The following is a 19,355-nucleotide window of genomic DNA, read 5'->3' on the forward strand; positions in this document are numbered from 1 at the left end:
CATTAGCGAAGCATTCATTCATCAGCTTCTGTAATCGTTCTTGCTCCTTCTCATAGTCACCCATTTTATTTTACCTAAAGAGAATATAATTTACCATATTGCTATTATATATAAATATATATAAAATAGATATATATGTATATAAAAAATATATTTCCTGTGTAAATATATAAGCCTGTATGTAAAAATATAAATAATTTACAAGTACTTACCAATTCTAAAAATTTTGATGACTGCTTATTCTTATAACACTAAGGGTCGCGTGGGATCTGTGACTGCGCAATGTCTCATTGGGAACAGTTGTTATCGCATCAATGTAATATTCTATACTAACATATGTCCTGCCTATATACAAAGCTACATAAACGCACAACCGGATTTAACCAGCCGCTTTAGAAATATATACACAAAAAAGAAAATGCATGGACTTCCATCCTCGCGTGACCTCTGGAGGGTTAAAATAACTTATAATTATTTATTTATTATAAATACAAGGCTGAATTATGATGAGTGTCATTGTTGAAAATATGAAAAGAATTATATTTTCTTAATTATCGTTACACAAAACAAATGCACTGCGATCTAACGCAGTGTCAGAATGTCATAACTGACACTGCTCTTCTTTTCTAAATCACTTAGGGAATTGAACAACGTAGATCCGAATATAAATTAAATTATACTTTAATAAATATTTCCGATATTTCAGCAACGTCACGTTGCCATTTTCAAAAGGAACTTACAAAAAGGCACGTGCACGCAGGCACTACAACGCAGTAACTGAGAATGAAGATATGAAGCTATCATTCTCCTAGAAGTCCTGATGGTGCCCTCTAGCGGGCTAAGTAGGTGTTCTTGGCCGTTGGGCTGAAGGTCTGCTGATGTATGCCTCCCAAATTTGGGGCAGTCGCATACAACTAAATTTGTTGAGGTTTGGAGAGTTTCTTAGGGCTGAGGCTGATTCCATAAATAGTCTTTCGAATTTGTATTTGCTACGGTGTATTACTGTAGCTTTCTTCCACCGTATTCTGTGGCGTGTATCCAGAGCACATGGTCTGCAAGACCAGAATGGCTGTACTTGTGAAACTGGATGTAGTCCTTGTGTTCAGAGATTCTGATATTCGCTGTCCTGCCTATTTGGCCAAAGTATGACAGTTTACAACTGCAAGGGACCTGGTATACACCAGGTAGGTCTAGGGGAAGTGGTTGGTCTTTGGTGGAGCGGATAAGGGATGCCAATTTTCTTTATGCCTGTAACAGGAGGTGAGGTCATGTTTTTTTAAAATTTTGGTGATTTTTACCGAGGCACCTCGGAAAAAATGAACTTTCGTGCACTTTAAATCATGAACTGTGGTCTATTTTACATGACATCTCGTGTACCGCTGCAGATAAAGAATTTGAAAAAATACGAGGCCGACAGATGAAAAAATTCGAAAAATTAGAAAAGAATTCTACCATCAATCCGAAACTTGCTACCAACACCGTAATCAACCTTTCTTCAGTCGCCCTGAAGCCTGAAGCACTCAACGCGCCTTCACGTGGCCACAACTTCGCCATTGCTCCCAGAAAAATATCTAGTGAGGATATTATGCTCCAGATCGAAAGGGGAATCCGCCACCTTCCACATCAAATCGCCAACAGTCTAAGACTGGATGTAGCTTGTGTCCTTTCCAAAGCAAGACCACCAAAAACCAACATATCCAACAAGGAATTTAAAGCTCTACAGGAAATGAGGAAAAATAAAGAATTAATTATCACCAAAGCAGATAAGGGAAATGCAACTGTAGTAATTAACCAAAAGGACTACAAAGGTAAGCTTAATGCCCTTCTATTAGATCAGGCTACTTACCTCCCTATCGAATACAATCCCACCAACTCACAAATCAGAAAACTTCACGGGCTCCTTAAGAAAGTCACTTCTTTGCCTGTCGAAGTTACCAACACATTAAAGCCATTTAACTCTATGCACCCCCGTATTTACGGACTTCCAAAAATACATAAAGAAAATGTGCCATTACGTCCCATAGTGGATGGCATTGATTTCCCCACATACAGATTAGCTAAACATTTGGCCAAAGAGCTCACACACTATACTGGCAACACACCATCACACATAAAAAATTCAGCCCACTTCAAAGCCAGCATAGAAAACCTTACACTCCAACATACTGACATAATAATGGTCAGCTTTGACGGCTCCTCCTTATTCACAAACGTCCCACTCAAAGAAACCTTAGAGCTAATCCAAGCTAAATTTCCTCCCGATATCTCAGCCCTATTTCAGTTCACAATGAATTCAGGCTATTTCGTTTGGCAGGGAAAATTCTACAAACAAATAGAGGGTACACCCATGGGTTCACTACTCTCCCTACCCTTGGGCAATTTCTTTATGGAGACTTTTGAAGAAAAAGCCTTAGCCTCTGCCCCACAAAACAACCATATGGCTTCGCTACGTTGATGATGTGTTTGCTATTTGGCCACATGGCTCTGAAACACTCCTCTCCTTCCTTACACACTTAAATAACCAACACTCCAGAATCATTTTAATATGTGTGTAGAGGCTTAAGTGCTGTGAGGACATCATGTTGGAGGCTTAATGGATTTTTTACAACACTCAAAAAGAATTAAAATAGAATTTAATACTTCCTATATTTCGTCCTAGTCACTAGGACATCTACGGGGATTACATCTACGGGGAATCACAAATAACAAACAATACTAGTATTGTTTGTTATTTGTGTTTATGTTACATTAATTGTTTTTGTAATCCCCGTAGATGTCCTAGTTACTGGACGAAATATAGGAAGTATTAAATTCTATTTTAATTCTTTTTGAGTGTTGTAAAAAAAAATCCATTAAGCCTCCAACATGAACTCCAGAATCAAGTTCACCCTGGAAAAAGAGGAAAACAACAGCCTCCCTTTCCTAGACATACTAGTCACCCGCCAACTTGATGGAACCTTGGTTTTCTCAGTTTATAGAAAACCCACCCATACAGGCAGATACATTCACCAACAATCCCACCACTCCCCCTCACAACAATATGGAGTGGTGAAAACACTATACAACAGGGCTAAACTAATCTGTTCTAATGACATGGCCCTAAACACTGAACTAAATCACATCCTCAACACTTTCTCAGCCAATGGCTACCCCCCCCCCCCCCAAAAAAAAATCCAAAAAATACTAAAACCTACAAACCACAGCCCCCCTCCCCCCCTCCACAACAAAGATTACTCTAAATCCATCACCATTCCCTACATCCGAGGAACCTCGGAAAAAATTACCAAAATCTTAAAAAAACATGACCTGACCTCCTGTTACAGGCCTTACAGAAAATTGGCATCCCTTTTCCGCTCCACCAAAGACCAACCACTTCCCCTAGACCTACCTGGTGTATACCAGGACCCTTGCAGTTGTAAACTGTCATACTTTGGCCAAACAGGCAGGACAGCGAATATCAGAATCTCTGAATACAAGGACTACATCCGGTTTCACAAGTACAGCCATTCTGGTCTTGCAGACCATGCTCTAGATACATGCCACAGAATACGGTGGAAGAAAGCTACAGTAATACATCATAGCAAATACAAATTCGAAAGACTATTTATGGAATCAGCCTCAGCCCTACGAAACTCTCCAAACCTCAACAAATTTGATTGTATGCGACTGCCCCAAATTTGGGAGGCATACATCAGCAGACCTTCAGCCCAATGGCCAAGAACACCTACTTAACCCGTTAGAGGGCACCATCAGGACTTCCTGGAGAACGATAGCTTCATATCTTCATTCTCAGTTACTGTGTTGTAGTGCCTGCGTGCATGTGCCTTTTTGTAAGTTCCTTTTGAAAATGGCAACATGACGTTGCCGAAATATCGGAAATATTTATTAAAGTATAATTTAATTTATATTCGCATCTATGTTGTTCAATTCTCTAAGTGATTTAGAAATGCATAACCAACGTATAAGCCTGACACTGCTCGTTGAGCAGTGTCACTACAGATATGTTGTATGCTTGCGTGCGTTGTTTCTGTGTACGAAACTTTTATTATCGGTGTGTGTTTGTAGTGAGGGTGAAATATTTTTAATAAAGCAATTTTTATGATATGTAAATTTATTTATTAATAAATTGGTTGCTGATCAGGGAAAAAAAATGAAATATTTCTGTTATTAATTGTGTATCGATATGTCTACTCACGGTATACCTCTTTTAAAACTTAAAAATGAAATATTTTTTTGTGATTTTGTATATGCAGCAGCCCCACTTATAATTTTCACAGGCTGCCACTGGTGAATAGTGAATTACCTCAGAATTCTGTGCTAGGCCACTACTCTTTAATTCATATATAAGTAATATAGGCAAAGATTTAAGGTAGGATATTCAGTTGTTTGCTGATGATGCAAAACTAGGGAGAGCAATTGCTGATAAAGGTGATGTAAATATCCTGCAGAATGATTTAAATAAATTGGAATTCTGGGCTAAGGATTATTGATTTAATGTTGCAAAATGTAAAGTTATGTGCTTCAGGTTGAAATGGCTACATGCAGTGCATCACATTCATGTTACTGGATTCCAGGAAGTTGATGAGACCAGAAACATTTGGGACAATGGTATACAGAGAGTTGAATATCAAGAGGTATATTGCAAAAGTTGGTAAAATAACTCAAAGGATTGTTCGGATGTTGAAAAAAAAAACATGCTATCAAGTAAAGATAGGGAGGTTATTATTCCTCTTTAAAAGGCTCTGATATGGCAACATCTTGACTACTGCACAGATTTGATCACCTGGCTTTCTTGAAGATCACGGGGTGGTAGAGCAGATTCAGAGACATGTAACTAAGCTGGTGACAGCTCTGTAGAATACTCCCTATGAGGATAGGTTGAAGATCTATGCATTACAAAGTTTGATTAATAGGTGAAAAAGAGGGTATGTGATAGAAACTTATAAGATATTAAAGGAGTTTTATAAAATTGATGCAAAGGAATTTTTTGATATGACAAAAAATAGAGAACTCTGGGTCATCCATGGAAGTTGTGTAATAGTGTGGTTAGTAGGAATGTGTGGAATTAATTTTTTGCTTTGAGAGTGGTTAATAAATGGAATGGATTGTGAGAATTAGTTGTGATTTCCTTGATAGTGAATGAGTTTAAGGAGAGGTATGATAGCTTTTATGTATGAAATATTTAGTTTGGTCTCCCTATGATGAATCTCCAGTCTCCATGGAGATACTGTATGGGGCAGGGGACTGAAAAGTTTTGCTAAACACCTAGAAGAAAAATGATATTAAAGCAACTCTTCTTATATATCCTAAAAGAAAAAGAATAAATTATTAAAGGGTTCTAATGTATGTTCTTTCTTGTGGTTATATCAATTGCTTTATAATTGGTTGCATATAATAATGATAATAATATTAAATCCCTTTAATAACTTATAGATTTCTATCACATCTCCTCTTTTCCAATGTCAACTAAACTTTGCAACCGATATACCTGCAGTCTATCCTTATAGTTAGCACGTACCACAGACCTATCACTATCTTATCACTTGTCTCTGGATGTTTTCCTCATCCTCAAGAAACCCTAATGTATGCACATATATAAACACAGATATATCCTATCTCTCCTCTTTTATTTTCAAAAATTGTTTGTTTTAGAAGTAAGAGATAACCATGTATGTGTTCTGTGATATGCAATAACTAGGAGGGTTATTAAATGTAGCCCCAACTCATGTGTCAGATTCTTTCTTAATAGAAAACATTCATCGTTAGTTGTAACCACACTTAATACCAGCTGATAGGATTCGTTTATATAGCATTCATCTGTTCAAGTGATTAAAATTATTCATCTTATGTAAAGGATATTAAGAAAGTGATAGTTATAATTTCTCTGTTTATTATAGGATCTGTTAGAACAGGCTGAGACTAGAGAGCGTGCAATGAGGATGCAGGAAGAAATGGAACGATCCAGAATTCACCGTCTTGAGAAAAAGATGGAAGAGTTGCATAAAAATAAACATCAGCCATTGTCTCCACAGGAAGAGTGGTCAATTCGTCGCAGGCAACAACAGCTTACTCAAATTAAGGTATGTTTATTTATGAAGTAAATACTGTGAAAAGAATAACTAGAATTGTTAGTATAAAATTTTTATTGTTACAAATAATCAAACGGAATGAAGTATTTTAGCCCTGAATAATGAAAATACAAAGTTCTGTAGACATGAAATGTTACCAGTATGCAGTTGTGATGTCTACCAGTGTATAATGGAATCTGGATTGGCTTTCTCTCTTCACATCTCTTGATGAATAGCCCAGTGACCTAGATGGAATGCTGGTAATAGAGACCATGAAGGCAGAAACTTCCTACTCTTTTAGCAAATCTTAGTAGCTTTTATTTCAAATTTAAGGTTATAAAACTGATCAAACAATTTTCAAGTGTAGTTCATAAAACACATCTAAGCATTTATTAGATTCGTTTTTGCCCATACATCTTTACATATAATCACTACTTTTGGTTGGACTCTTTTAATAACATTTGAAATTTGAGATACTTATGAAAATTTGTTGAGGTATATCAATTAAGTTAAATTTGAAACACAATTTGAAAAGGTGCAAAGTTATTATCATTACTCTGCTTTAGTTCAGTGGAAATTAATAAAATTTCATATTTATACCAGCAGGTAGGATTCATTCACAACAAATCTTGTGATTTTTTTGTCTTGTGATTTCAGCCTTTAAATTCAACCATATACAAGTCCAATATTAGACAAAACATTTTTTAAAATAATGACACAGACTAACTTATAACTCTATTGTAGTTTTATGGCATTTAAAAAAATTGGTATTTAGGATCTCTAGCAAGATTTGCTATTCATATCTGTTTTGGTTTTAAATCAGTTTTGGTTTCATAATATTCAGTTAACAGTAAATGAACCTAGATCCATTTTTGGTTTATCTATTGCAGATATTTTATTTATCATTTGTAACAAGAGAATTTTGTATCAATTCAAATCATGCTAAACTAATGCTATTGCATAATATATATATATATATATTTAAAATTTCATACATATTTTAATCTTGAATGCAGACTTCCTTTTTCACACATTAATGGTAAAGAATTGGTTGGAGATTTGAATAAGAGGTCTTTAAATTTTATATGTATCATAAATTTTCTCTAGCGAAACTGTTAAGATTAAATGCTGAAGCTAGCCTGGTTGGCTAAGTAGTTAACATGCTCACTCTTCAATCATCAGGTTGCAGATTTGTTCATCATGAACATAGGTGTGTTAATAAATGTCTTTAGGTGGGAGATGAATTTCATCACCTGGTGTACACCATCACCTTGCCCTACTTATTGTACTGCAGGTCTCAAGTAGCTTGGAAAAAGTTTCATAGTTGGTCTCTGGAACAAGGTTTCTGTGTTATGTAAAAGTAAAAATACGAATAAAAAATGTTTAAAAATTACCCCCTCCCCTAAAAAAAAAAAAAAAATAGTTCACCCCATAATACTGATGTACTAGGTTTACAACTGTTCATGGGCAGGAAAAACACATGATGATGTTCAGTCTGTTTTCTACCAACTACAGGGTGAAGGCCTCTCCCATTGTGGGAGGGTTGGGTCTACTTCTGCCATGGTGACCCAATCCACCTTGGGATAGTGAATGAATGTATGAAGGTGGAAGACACAAACATCCATGCCTAAGCAGGATTCGAACCTGCAGCCTCTTGGCTGAAGAGCGAATATGCTAACCACTCAGCCAGAAATATATTCTCCATTAGATAACAAATGATTGTTAGCACTACTTCAGATATTTCTTTCTAATTATCTTCCTTGATGAGAGGCTAAGCAACTCTGAAACATAAATCCCCAGATGATGGTAAGTCAATCTGGAAGCTTTATTATTATTATTTTACAGCATCTCCATGGAGTCCACGTTCTAACTCATTACGGGAGACCCAAATCAACCATCAGGGAATTCGCAACTAATTCTGGCAATCCATTCCACTCACTCATCACTCTCCATGCAAAAAATCTGGTCCACACACCCCTACTAACCACACTCTTACACACCTTCCCAGATGGCCCTAGTTCTCGGACTACTTGTCATATATTGAAAAACTTCGCTTGCATCAATTTTATAAAACCCCTTTAATATCTTAAAGTTTCTATCATGTCCCCTCTTTTCTGCCTATCAATCAACTAAACTTTGTAACTACCCACAAATTTTCAACCTGTCCTCATAGGGAGTATTCCACAGACCTATCACCATCTTGGTTACTCATCTCTGAATTCTTTCAACCACCTCCTGGTCCCTCAAGAAACCCAGGTGACCAAATCTATGTGCAGTAGTCAAGATGTGGCTGAATCATAGCCTTATAAAGAGGGATAATAACTTCCTTATCTTTACTTTTTAGTGTGTTTTTCAACATCCAAGTAATTTGTTGAGCTATTTTACCAACTTTTGCAATATGCCCTCTGAACTTCAACTCTCTATTCACCATTATTCCCAAGTCTCTAGCACCATCAATTTCCTGCAATACAGTACCATCAATATGAACACCATATGCAGCCTTTTCAACCCGAAGTGCCTAACCTTACACTTGGCAACATTAAATTGATAATCATTATCTTTTTCCCACAATGCCAGTTTATTTAAATCATCTTGTAGGATATCTACATCACCATTATCAACTATTGCTCTTCCCAGTTTTGCATCATCAGCAAACAACTAGATATGTCTCCTTAAATCTTTCCCTATATCATTGATATATAAATTAAAGAGTAGTGGCCCTATTACAAAACCCTGAGCTACTCCACTAGTCAATCTCATTCTCCTAGATTCCACTCCACCATATACTACTCTCTCTCTCTCTCTCTCTCTGTCTGTTATAAGTACCAGCTTTATAGTTCAACATAAACCCTTTCTCGACAGAGAATTCTACATTTGGCAACTTCCCAGAACAAGATTGCTTGGTCAATTTTCTCAATGGAGGCAGCAGAGCATCTACCTTGGTTATGGATATATCTTCTGATTCTATTACCAGATCCACACGTTGTTTCAGGTAATTATCCCTTAGCTGTATAAATTCCATTTCCATCTTGCCATGCCCCTTGACTTCCATAGCTAGTCTCCCATAATTGTTTGGCCTGCACTCATCATGCTATGATGCTAATCTGCCAATACATGGTATCTATATATTGTCGCTGAACGCCACGCCTTGTCTATAGCAGCAACCAATAATATATTTTGTCCTATTGGCCTCTTGTTTAACACCAAACAGCCTCCAGTGAACCATCTCCCCTAGACCTAAAATCATCTTTAACTTCTAATTTTGTTGTTGTTATTCATCGGCAATACCCCCACCTCCTCTCCTATTCCCCCTATCCTCCCTGAAAATACAGTACCCTTTACATTCTGTCCCTGTAGCTCTATCATTTTCTGTCAACCACATCTTACCGATCCCTATAATTTTTGGCCAAGTTGAGCTGACCGATGCCAAAACCTCCTCTGTCTTATTCCTGATACTTCTGGCATTCAGGTACATCAATTTCAACATCCTCTTCTACCCACAATTATCTTTGTGTAATGTCATTCACATCAGAAACCTGTGAAGAGCACACAATTTGGAGTAAAGTGGATGACAAATAATATTAAACAGGAACTGCATGCGAAAAAGAGGCTATGGAAGAGATATAAGGAGACAGGTGAAGAGAAGATGCATGAAGAATATGAGACACAGGCCAGGAGAATGACTGGTATGGTAAGGAAGGCAAAACTGGAATATGAGAAAAGATTGGCCCTTAGATTCAAGGAAAATCCTAGGGAATTTTTTAGCTATGTGGCCAGTAGAAGGAGAAATGACTGTGGAAGAATGACATTGTGGGATAAAAATGGGAATAGAGTAACTGATGCAGAGGACATAGTGGAATTGTTTAATGAACACTTTATTGGAGTGTAGAAAGTTTTTTAACTTGGGTATATTATGTTAAAGATACCAAGCAATTTTATAAGCTAGGTTTTAATCCTTTTTCCCAAGTAAGCAAACAGACAAGTAAGTCAAGTTTGCACCTGAATGTAGTTCAAGTCTGAGACAACTCGTGATAAAGGTGGAGTAAGCTCCGATCACTTTCCTTAGTATTTCCCCCTAATGCAAAGCACATCCCTAAATAAAGGTCGAAACCGGTCTGGGTAGTGGCCCTTGCCTTTAATGCATAGCATCATACATCTCCGTAAGGGGATGTGCTTTGCATTAGGGGGAGATACTAAGGAAAGTGATCGGAGCTTACTCCACCTTTACCACGAGTTGCCTCAGACTTAAACTTGACTTACTTGTCTGTTTGCTTACTTGGGAAAAAGGATTAAAACCTAGCTTATAAAATTGCTTGGTATCTTTACCTTTATTGGAGTATTTCATCCTGGAGGAGTCAATTTGAATACTAGAGGGATAGGGCAGGTTCAAGGTTTAGAGGTGCAGGAGGAGAGTGTGTTCTAAATACTGAGTACTCTGGATGTCAATAAAGCTGTGGGACTGGATGGTATTTCACCACGAGTTTTGAGAGAATGTGCTAGGGAACTGACAGTGCCTTTGATCTGGCTCTTCAGTGAAAGTTTGGCTGTGGGAAAGGTGCCCATGGAATGGAAGGGAGATAAGATAGTGCCATTGCATAAGAGCAGTAGCAGACTGGAAGTGTGTAATTATAGGCCAGTTTGTGTGTCATCAGTAGTTAGTAAGATCTTGGAGAAAGTAGTGAGGGACCGTTATCTGTGAGAGTCAATATGGATTTGTGAAGGGGCATTCTTGTTTTAGCAATATGCTAGCCTTTTATAATAAAGTTACAAGAGCATCAGATGAGGGAAAGGCATATACTACCATTTTCCTAGACTTAGCAAAGGCATTTGACAGGGTGCCACATGATAAGCAGATATTCAAGTTGCAGCACATAGGTCTGGATGTCAGATTGGTCAACTGGATTCAGGATTGGCTGTCCAATAGGTATCAGAGAGTTGTGTATGGTGGAGCAATATCAAAGAGGCAGAAGGTTACAAGCGGGGTTCCACAGGGCTCAGTACTGGGACCTATATTGTTTAACCTTTATATCAATGACATTGTCTGTGAATTGCAAAGGGATATTCAGTTGTTTGTGGATGATGCAAAGCAGGGAAGGGTTATTAGTAATAGTGCAGATGTGGTAGCCCTGCAAGAGGATTTGAATAAGCTAGATAGATAGGCAAATGAATGGGGGTGTCAGTTTAATGCAGCAAAATGTAAGATCTTGAGGTTTGGGACACTGCATACTCTATGGGAGGAGTTAAACTGGAGGAAGTAGGGGAGACAAGAGATCTGGGGGTTGATGATTGATAGAAACCTGAAATTTAGGGGACATATTGCAAAGGTAGTGAAGGTAACACAGAGGATTGCTGCAATAATGAGAAGACACTGACCTGCAGAGATAAAAGGGTTATCATTCCGTTGTATAAGACTCTGATCAGACCACACTTAGACTATTGTTCTCAGATCTGGTCCCCAGGATTTGAAGGGGGATAAATTAGCTGTGGAAAGGGTACAGAGGTGGATTACAAAGATGATTTCAGGACTGTACAATGTTAATTATGAGGATCGGCTGAGGGAGTATGGACTGCAGAGCTTGGTAGATAGAAGGAGAGGTGATATGATTGAGACTTAAACTGTTGAGAGGTGGTTACAGGGTTAACACTGGGGAATTCTTTCGCTTGGTTGAACAGCGGGAAGGAGTCATGACAAGGGACCATCCCTGGAAGTCACGAAAGGAAACTGTGAGAAAGAGAGTGAGGAGTGGTCTCTTTGCATGGAGGGTGGTTGAACCATGGAATGCATTGACTAATGGAGTGGTGGGAGCAAGAATGGTCAATGCGTTTAAGGAGTGGGATGATAGACTTTGTGTTTCCTAGGAGGGACCTCCCTCGATGAGTCTTGATAGACTTGTGTTTCTTAGAAAGGACCTCCCACGATGAGTCTTTTGACTTCATGGAGGCCTGAATAATAATAATAATAATAATTTCTGTACACAGGCTCATATATCCCAGGGGCAACCAGACACATGCTTGATTGCATGCCCTCTTATATCTCTAGTTTCCCTGGTTTGCACTTCCAAATTCTCATTGAACAATACTTTCTCCAAATGTCTAACTCCATTTAAAACCATATAAATGTAGTCTGTCTGTCTGGTATATATAAGTTCTTTTGTCAATCATATTCACTCTATACATCAATAAACTGCACCTCATTCCTCCTGTACAATCTTCTCATTGACCCATTAACAATCATGACCCTTCTTTTCAGCGTATTTACCTATCATGCTGAGACAGAATATTTACTTTTGTACTCTTCAAAATGGAAAGCCTGATCACTTTCTCCATCCTTTTCAGTTTATTGTTGCAGATCACATTTTATCCCTTAATATCAGCATAAAATGGGATTGCATATCGAAGTTTACTACTACATTGGCTACAAATTTCAGTTATAAGAAATTTTATGAATCCTTATTTCACCAACGAAATTTAAGTAATAACAAATAATGTGTAAAAACAAGTAATAATGAACAAACAAATTCATAGAATGGGAGAGGGAGGGTAAAACAAGACACCATCGCTGGAAACTGTATAAGGAGGGTGTGAGCAGAGGAGTGGGGAGAGGTTCTTTGCAGTGTAGAATGGTTGGTCAGTGAATACATTGCCTGAGTGTGTTGTAATGTAGATGCATTGAATCAGTTTAAGGCACGGTTAGATGAGCATTGTGTGCAATAGTTTGCACACAATGGTTTGCAAACTATTGCACCTCCCACGATGAGTCTCTGACTCCATTGAGGTCAGATCTTAATAATAAGGAAGTTATTGCTGACAGTCAAGGTGATCATAAAACAGCAGATTTTATAATTGCATTCTTGTGTAGTAACACCTTTCATTTTCACAACTGAATCGCATTGACAACTTCTTCTGTACATCCTAATAGTACAATATATAATTTCAACATATATTTCCCCCTTTGTAAATGGTTTTATGAAAAAAAAAAAATGGGTAGCTTGACATATTTTTTTTAATGATTCAAAATACCTAATTTCAATAAAAGTCATTCAGCTTGAAATAACTTTCTTGGTGACAGGAAGGACAAATGTACAATTCCATGGACAAAACAAATCTAATAGGCGTTTACACATTTTATGGAACGCCTAGCATTTCTATCTGTATTCTTATTTTTTGAATTTGTGATATCATTATTAGAAATCTCTAACATATTTTCATGATAGTGGTACTAATAAGGCCGACTGAGATGGCCTTGATTTATCGCCATCAGTCAAGCTTATGTCAGTAGACATTATTATCATCATCATTAGACTTTCATAAGGACCAAAGTGCGCAATGTATTCCCAGTAATTGTGTAATCCATGGAAGTTTTTGGCATTTTAGTGTGCCTTTCCTCTGCCACACCCTTTGGTCCACGGTTCCTTATTCTTTATTCGGAGCAATCCGTTGGAGCTACCCTCATCCGTCACCCAAGGGACGCGCTTGGTAGGAGTCTGGTCTCCTCCAAGTCAAGAGAATGCCATCAAAAAGACTACCCAACCTTGCTCTGTATGCATGATTAAAAGAAAAAAGAAAAAAAGGAAGACCAAGAACTAAATGGATAACATCAATAAAGATCAACTCTGGATTACAAAGATATAGACATTTCACCAGCCACGCAAAAAACCGAGACTCAGGGACGCGTCAGCCATATGTGCGGTGCACACAGGTGCCAGGATAGTAAAGACGCCAAAGACGAGGAAATACTTTAAAAAAAAAAACGTTTTTTTTAAAGTGATTTTTTTATTGGGGGGGGATAGGGTCACCAACTAAAGTTTTGCACACAGGTGCCAGACACTACTGCCGTGCTATTGGGTATAGGAGCGCCGACTAAAGTTTTGCACACAGGCGCCGGACACTACTGGCGCGCCCCTGCCGAGACTCCTGGTGGTTGTTGTGGAAACACGGAAGGCTCAACTTGTCCTTGACAGAAGAGGACAGTAAGGTCCAAAGACATTATGAGAGATCCTATTTGCACACCAACAGTCCATTAAACTGTTCCTTAAACTCATTCATTGTTTCTGCACTCACGGCACTCATTTGCAGTTATTCCATCCTCTTATCACTCTCCACTCTACCCCCACATACAAATCTGCTTATATATATATAGCTTTCAGCTTGTTTTATCCTTCTTTTTGCCATTCTGCTGAAACTCTTCCATTACTCCTCATTAATGTAGTCTCTATCACATCTCACATTCTCATCTTCCTCTCCTTGAGTGTCTGCAAATTTCTGTTTCCTCTATCCTTTCTTTTAGGCTTGCACGGTGATCCGAATGCAGTTTTGGAAATTATGGAGGCAACTACCGTGTTTGAATAAAAACTTTAGTTTACTATTACTAAAATTTTACAATTTGACGTTTCGACCTTTATGTCAAGGTCATCTTCTGGAGCGTACAAATATACACAGGAAACAAGCTATACTACAATCATACTGGTTCGTTAAAGACACTGACTAACCGCTACCACAATTGTTGGCCTGACCTCTGGTGAAAAAAAAAAAAAAAAAAAAAAAATTATACATCAACGCTAAAGTCCTATTATTTGTATTGTCTACTATATACATATATTAACATTATATTAACATCATTCCAGCCAGTTGGAGTGGAATGGTTTCTAATAATAGCAGATTGGCTAGAGTCCTGACTTGTGTTGAATCTTTCAAATTAGGTTGGCTGAATGTGTGCCATCCAGATCCTTGGAATTTTCATACCATCTTTATTGTTGATATTTGGGTGGTTTATCAGGATTTCGCAGGATTCTTTAAATTTTCTTTCGTACCATGTTTTTGTGCGGTGTAAGGAGCAGGTGCTTTTCCAGTTGATTTGGTGTAAGGTGTTGAGTGCATGGTCTGAGAGGCCTGCTTCACCATAATGGTTATATTTGATGTGTCTAATGTGTTCTTTTTTGCGTATAGGGATTGTCCGTCCTGTTTCACCAATGTACGGTAAGTTGCAGGTGCAGCGGATTCTCCTACTACAGAACAAATTTCCGCCCGACATTACGGCCCTCTTTGCCCACGTACTAAAGTCCGGTTACTTCGTGTGGCAAAACAAATTCTACCTACAAAAGGAAGGTACGGCCATGGGCTCACCATTATCCCCCCCAATCGCGAACTTCTACATGGAAACCTTTGAGCAAAGGGCTCTTGATTCCGCCATGCTTCGACCGACAATCTGGCTCAGATACGTTGACGACGTGTTCGCGATCTGGCCGCACGGTCGACAAACGCTAAACACATTCCTCAGCCACCTAAACAAACAACACGAACGCATACAATTTACCAAAACACACAACACTTTATAAACATAATCAAAAACATAGCACTCGACAAAGACGACTTATTAGTCAGTTTTGACGTTTCTGCCCTTTTCACTAATGTCCCCATCAATGACACAATTCTCCTACTACAGAACAAATTTCCGCCCGACATTACGGCCCTCTTTGCCCACGTACTAAAGTCCGGTTACTTCGTGTGGCAAAACAAATTCTACCTACAAAAGGAAGGTACGGCCATGGGCTCACCATTATCCCCCCCAATCGCGAACTTCTACATGGAAACCTTTGAGCAAAGGGCTCTTGATTCCGCCACGCTTCGACCGACAATCTGGCTCAGATACGTTGACGACGTGTTCGCGATCTGGCCGCACGGTCGACAAACGCTAAACACATTCCTCAGCCACCTAAACAAACAACACGAACGCATACAATTTACCATCGAAATCGAAAACCAAAATTCGCTCCCGTTCCTAGACACACTAGTTACACGTCTTCCTTCAGGCAATCTATCCTTCACGGTTTACCGAAAACCGACACACACAGGCCAATACATACATGCGAATTCATATCACCACCCAGCACAAAAATATGAGTCATAAACACCCTTAAAAACAGAGCCACAACTATTTGCTCTAACCAGCAGGCCCTGAAACAAGAACTAAAAATCATTAGTGACACATTCATAAACAATGGCTATAACAAAAATACTGTCAATAAAATACTCTATAAAACCACAACAAAAACGAATCTAGACTACAGTAAAACCATAGCCATCCCATACATTAAAGGGTTATCAGAAAAAATCAACAGAATCCTACAACACTATAACCTTAATACCACCTTTAAACCACCCACTAAACTTAAAACCATATTCAGCTCCTCTAAGGACCCTCTCCTCCCATTAGCACATCCTGGAGTCTATTGCATCCGCTGCACCTGTAACTTACCGTACATTGGTGAAACAGGACGGACAATCCCTATACGCAAAAAAGAACACATTAGACACATCAAATATAACCATTATGGTGAAGCAGGCCTCTCAGACCACGCACTCATCACCTTACACCAAATCAACTGGAAAAGCACCTGCTCCTTACACCGCACAAAAACATGGTACGAAAGAAAATTTAAAGAATCCTGCGAAATCCTGATAAACCACCCAAATATCAACAATAAAGATGGTATGAAAATTCCAAGGATCTGGATGGCACACATTCAGCCAACCTAATTTGAAAGATTCAACACAAGTCAGGACTCTAGCCAATCTGCTATTATTAGAAACCATTCCACTCCAACTGGCTGGAATGATGTTAATATAATGTTAATATATGTATATAGTAGACAACACAAATAATAGGACTTTAGCGTTGATGTATAATTTTTTTTTTTTTTTTTTTTTTTTTTTTTCCACCAGAGGTCAGGCCAACAATTGTGGTAGCGGTTAGTCAGTGTCTTTAACGAACCAGTATGATTGTAGTATAGCTTGTTTCCTGTGTATATTTGTACGCTCCAGAAGATGACCTTGACATAAAGGTCGAAACGTCGAATTGTAAAATTTTAGTAATAGTAAACTAAAGTTTTTATTCAAACACGGTAGTTGCCTCCATAATTTCCAAAAATGCATTCTGTTTCCTCTATCTTTCTTCATAGCTAAGATTCCAAAGAACGGATACCACCTTAGACAATTTTCTCTGGATCCATTCCAATATATTTTCATCTCTTTGAAGACCAGATGATTGAATATGTATACAGTAATCCATATGTGGCCTGATCAAGTGTTTCATTGGTGAAATTGTCATAGTACACTTCAGATTAAAGAATAAATGCATGCACTATAATGTTATATTGTGTAGGGTATATTCTACAGGTATCCAAATATGCAACAAACTTGATACTATCAAAATGCACTTTATTGCCATGCATCTACTGTGAGCCAAAATATGAAAAAAGAAAGGCAACATATCTATCATGTCTCAATCCTGGAACATAATGAATATGTAGTTGCAGATACTCTTAGGGAGAGTTTTCTAGAACATTAATAGCCTGATAATTTTTTTAATGGTTAAATGGTAAATCATATAATAAATTTAGTTTAATCCTTTATCCAAGTGTGAGCAAACACTTGGATAAAGGATTAAACTAAATTTATTATAGTCTAACCAAGTGAAAAATAAACTTTCAAAATGGTAAATCATCTTTTGCCATCTTCTATATCCTCTATGACCTGTCTCTTTTTGTGCAGTAGAATCCTGAGGGAAAGTCTAGACATTATCCCTCTGAGACAATTTGGGAATGCAAGAATTAATGTTCAGACAACAATTTGTTAATCGTTATTATTATTTTTTAATTATTTTATTTTTTATTATTAAAAAAAAGCCTTTATAAACTCAAGGAGCTATACAAGTTTGTCCAGAACAGGTTTCACAAACACTCATGCCCACAGTAGGACTCAAACCCACGACCTGTTGGTGGTAGAGTAGGTGTGCTATCCACTTGGCCAACCAGGTGGGCTGAATTGAATTATTGAATTTCCAAAGTCAGAAAAGGACCTAAATGTTGTTAGCAACCACTATTCCATCACACTATATGCATATAATTCAATGTCTGCTTTATTTAGTCTTGGAAAGAAGTTTCCTGATTTCAAGAAACCATAACATTGTTAAAAATATTTATTAGAGATGTTTTGATATCAGCATCTGGTGTCATCCTTTTTATACATAAAAATGCTGTGTGACACTGCAGTGGAATTTGTTATTTTAAAAGACATAAAACTCATTGCCAAGAAGAGATCAGTGGAAAAAGAAAGGCTCCTAAGCAATCATTTTAAGTGTTAGAGTATTTTGCCTCAAAGTCAACTCTGAAAGAAGAGAAGGAATATCTTTTATGTTGATGCAATGTCTACATTCATTCACTCATTGTCATTCGTGACAATGAGTGAATGTCTGCTCATCACACTCATTTGTGTGATGAATGGACAGCAACGGCAATAAGCTATTTACTGCTATATTTTCTGGACATTGGCTAGCAAATTCAGGAATGATATGAAGAAAAAGAACTAATTACAATAATAAATTATTGCACTTCATGTTTCAGCATCTCTGTTGAGGCTACTATATTCAGGAGTGTATATACAATATAGATGCACAAGCTTATAACATTGTAATGCGAAAATAATTCTGTTCACTAAGATAAGCCTACCTTCTGGTGAGGGGGAAAACTATAAGAAACAAAAGAAGAAAATTTTTTATTTGAATATTAGTCTCATAAAAAGAAAAACTGTTTAGTTTATAAATTAAATAATCTGTAGAACTCAAAGTTTGAAGAACAGTACTTTCAGTAGTTGAAAAATAAACTTATGGTGGCAAGTTAAGCACCTGATAGAGAAGGATGCTTTAGTAAAAATAAAGTCCCTCCATATAAATTTGTCTAATGTTGATATTTATTATTGCAAGAGACTGAACTACCAGGAAACAAGTTGTTTCCGAACATTTTGTTCACTAGGTGAAGTGAACATCTGAATGTACCATTAGGGCAGAAATATGTCCTAATGTCATTACTGGGTGAGTATCCTAAGTTGTTTTTATGTTGGAGGCCTTGTGATATATGGAGCTGGGATGAAGGATGAGTTCAGATAGTAGCTGACCATATCTTTAATGTTGAGGTTATCGTAGTTATTTAGGTTGGGAAAACTGAAAATGTAAAAATCTTCCAACACTTTTTTTACTCTAAAGAGAGTAGGCAAAGCTGTTTAGCAACTCACTATTTTAAAGGCAGGTAGCTAGCCTCCACCTTTAGCTGTCACTGAGAGCTTGCACAAAGCTATCAGTAATTTCATAGGCATCTGAAGAAGAGTGTATGGTAGAACAACTGCCATCTGGGGGTATGTAATTCTAACACTATACATCATTGTCTCAAATAGCATGAGTTCTATGGTTGTTTTCATGAGCTGGGTTTAAAATTTGAATTTCCAGGAGAAAAC

At 37.6% G+C, this 19,355-nt stretch overlaps 1 protein-coding gene across 1 annotated transcript in view; it reads left to right on the forward strand.

Moving 5' to 3' along the window:
* Window positions 1–19,355, forward strand: part of LOC150094310 (uncharacterized) — a 125,628-nt gene that overhangs the window by 90,284 nt on the left and 15,989 nt on the right. Inside the window, exon 8 of the mRNA XM_090412143.1 lies at window positions 5,898–6,080. Within this exon, the coding sequence (XP_090268269.1) occupies window positions 5,898–6,080 (183 nt within the window). The remainder of the gene's footprint in view (window positions 1–5,897; window positions 6,081–19,355) is intronic.

The sequence above is a fragment of the Typopeltis vanoorti genome, chromosome 22 (genome assembly GCF_054136105.1).
Source record: "Typopeltis vanoorti isolate ZY-2024b chromosome 22, IOZ_Tvanoo_1.0, whole genome shotgun sequence".
Lineage (NCBI taxonomy): Eukaryota > Metazoa > Arthropoda > Arachnida > Uropygi > Thelyphonidae > Typopeltis > Typopeltis vanoorti.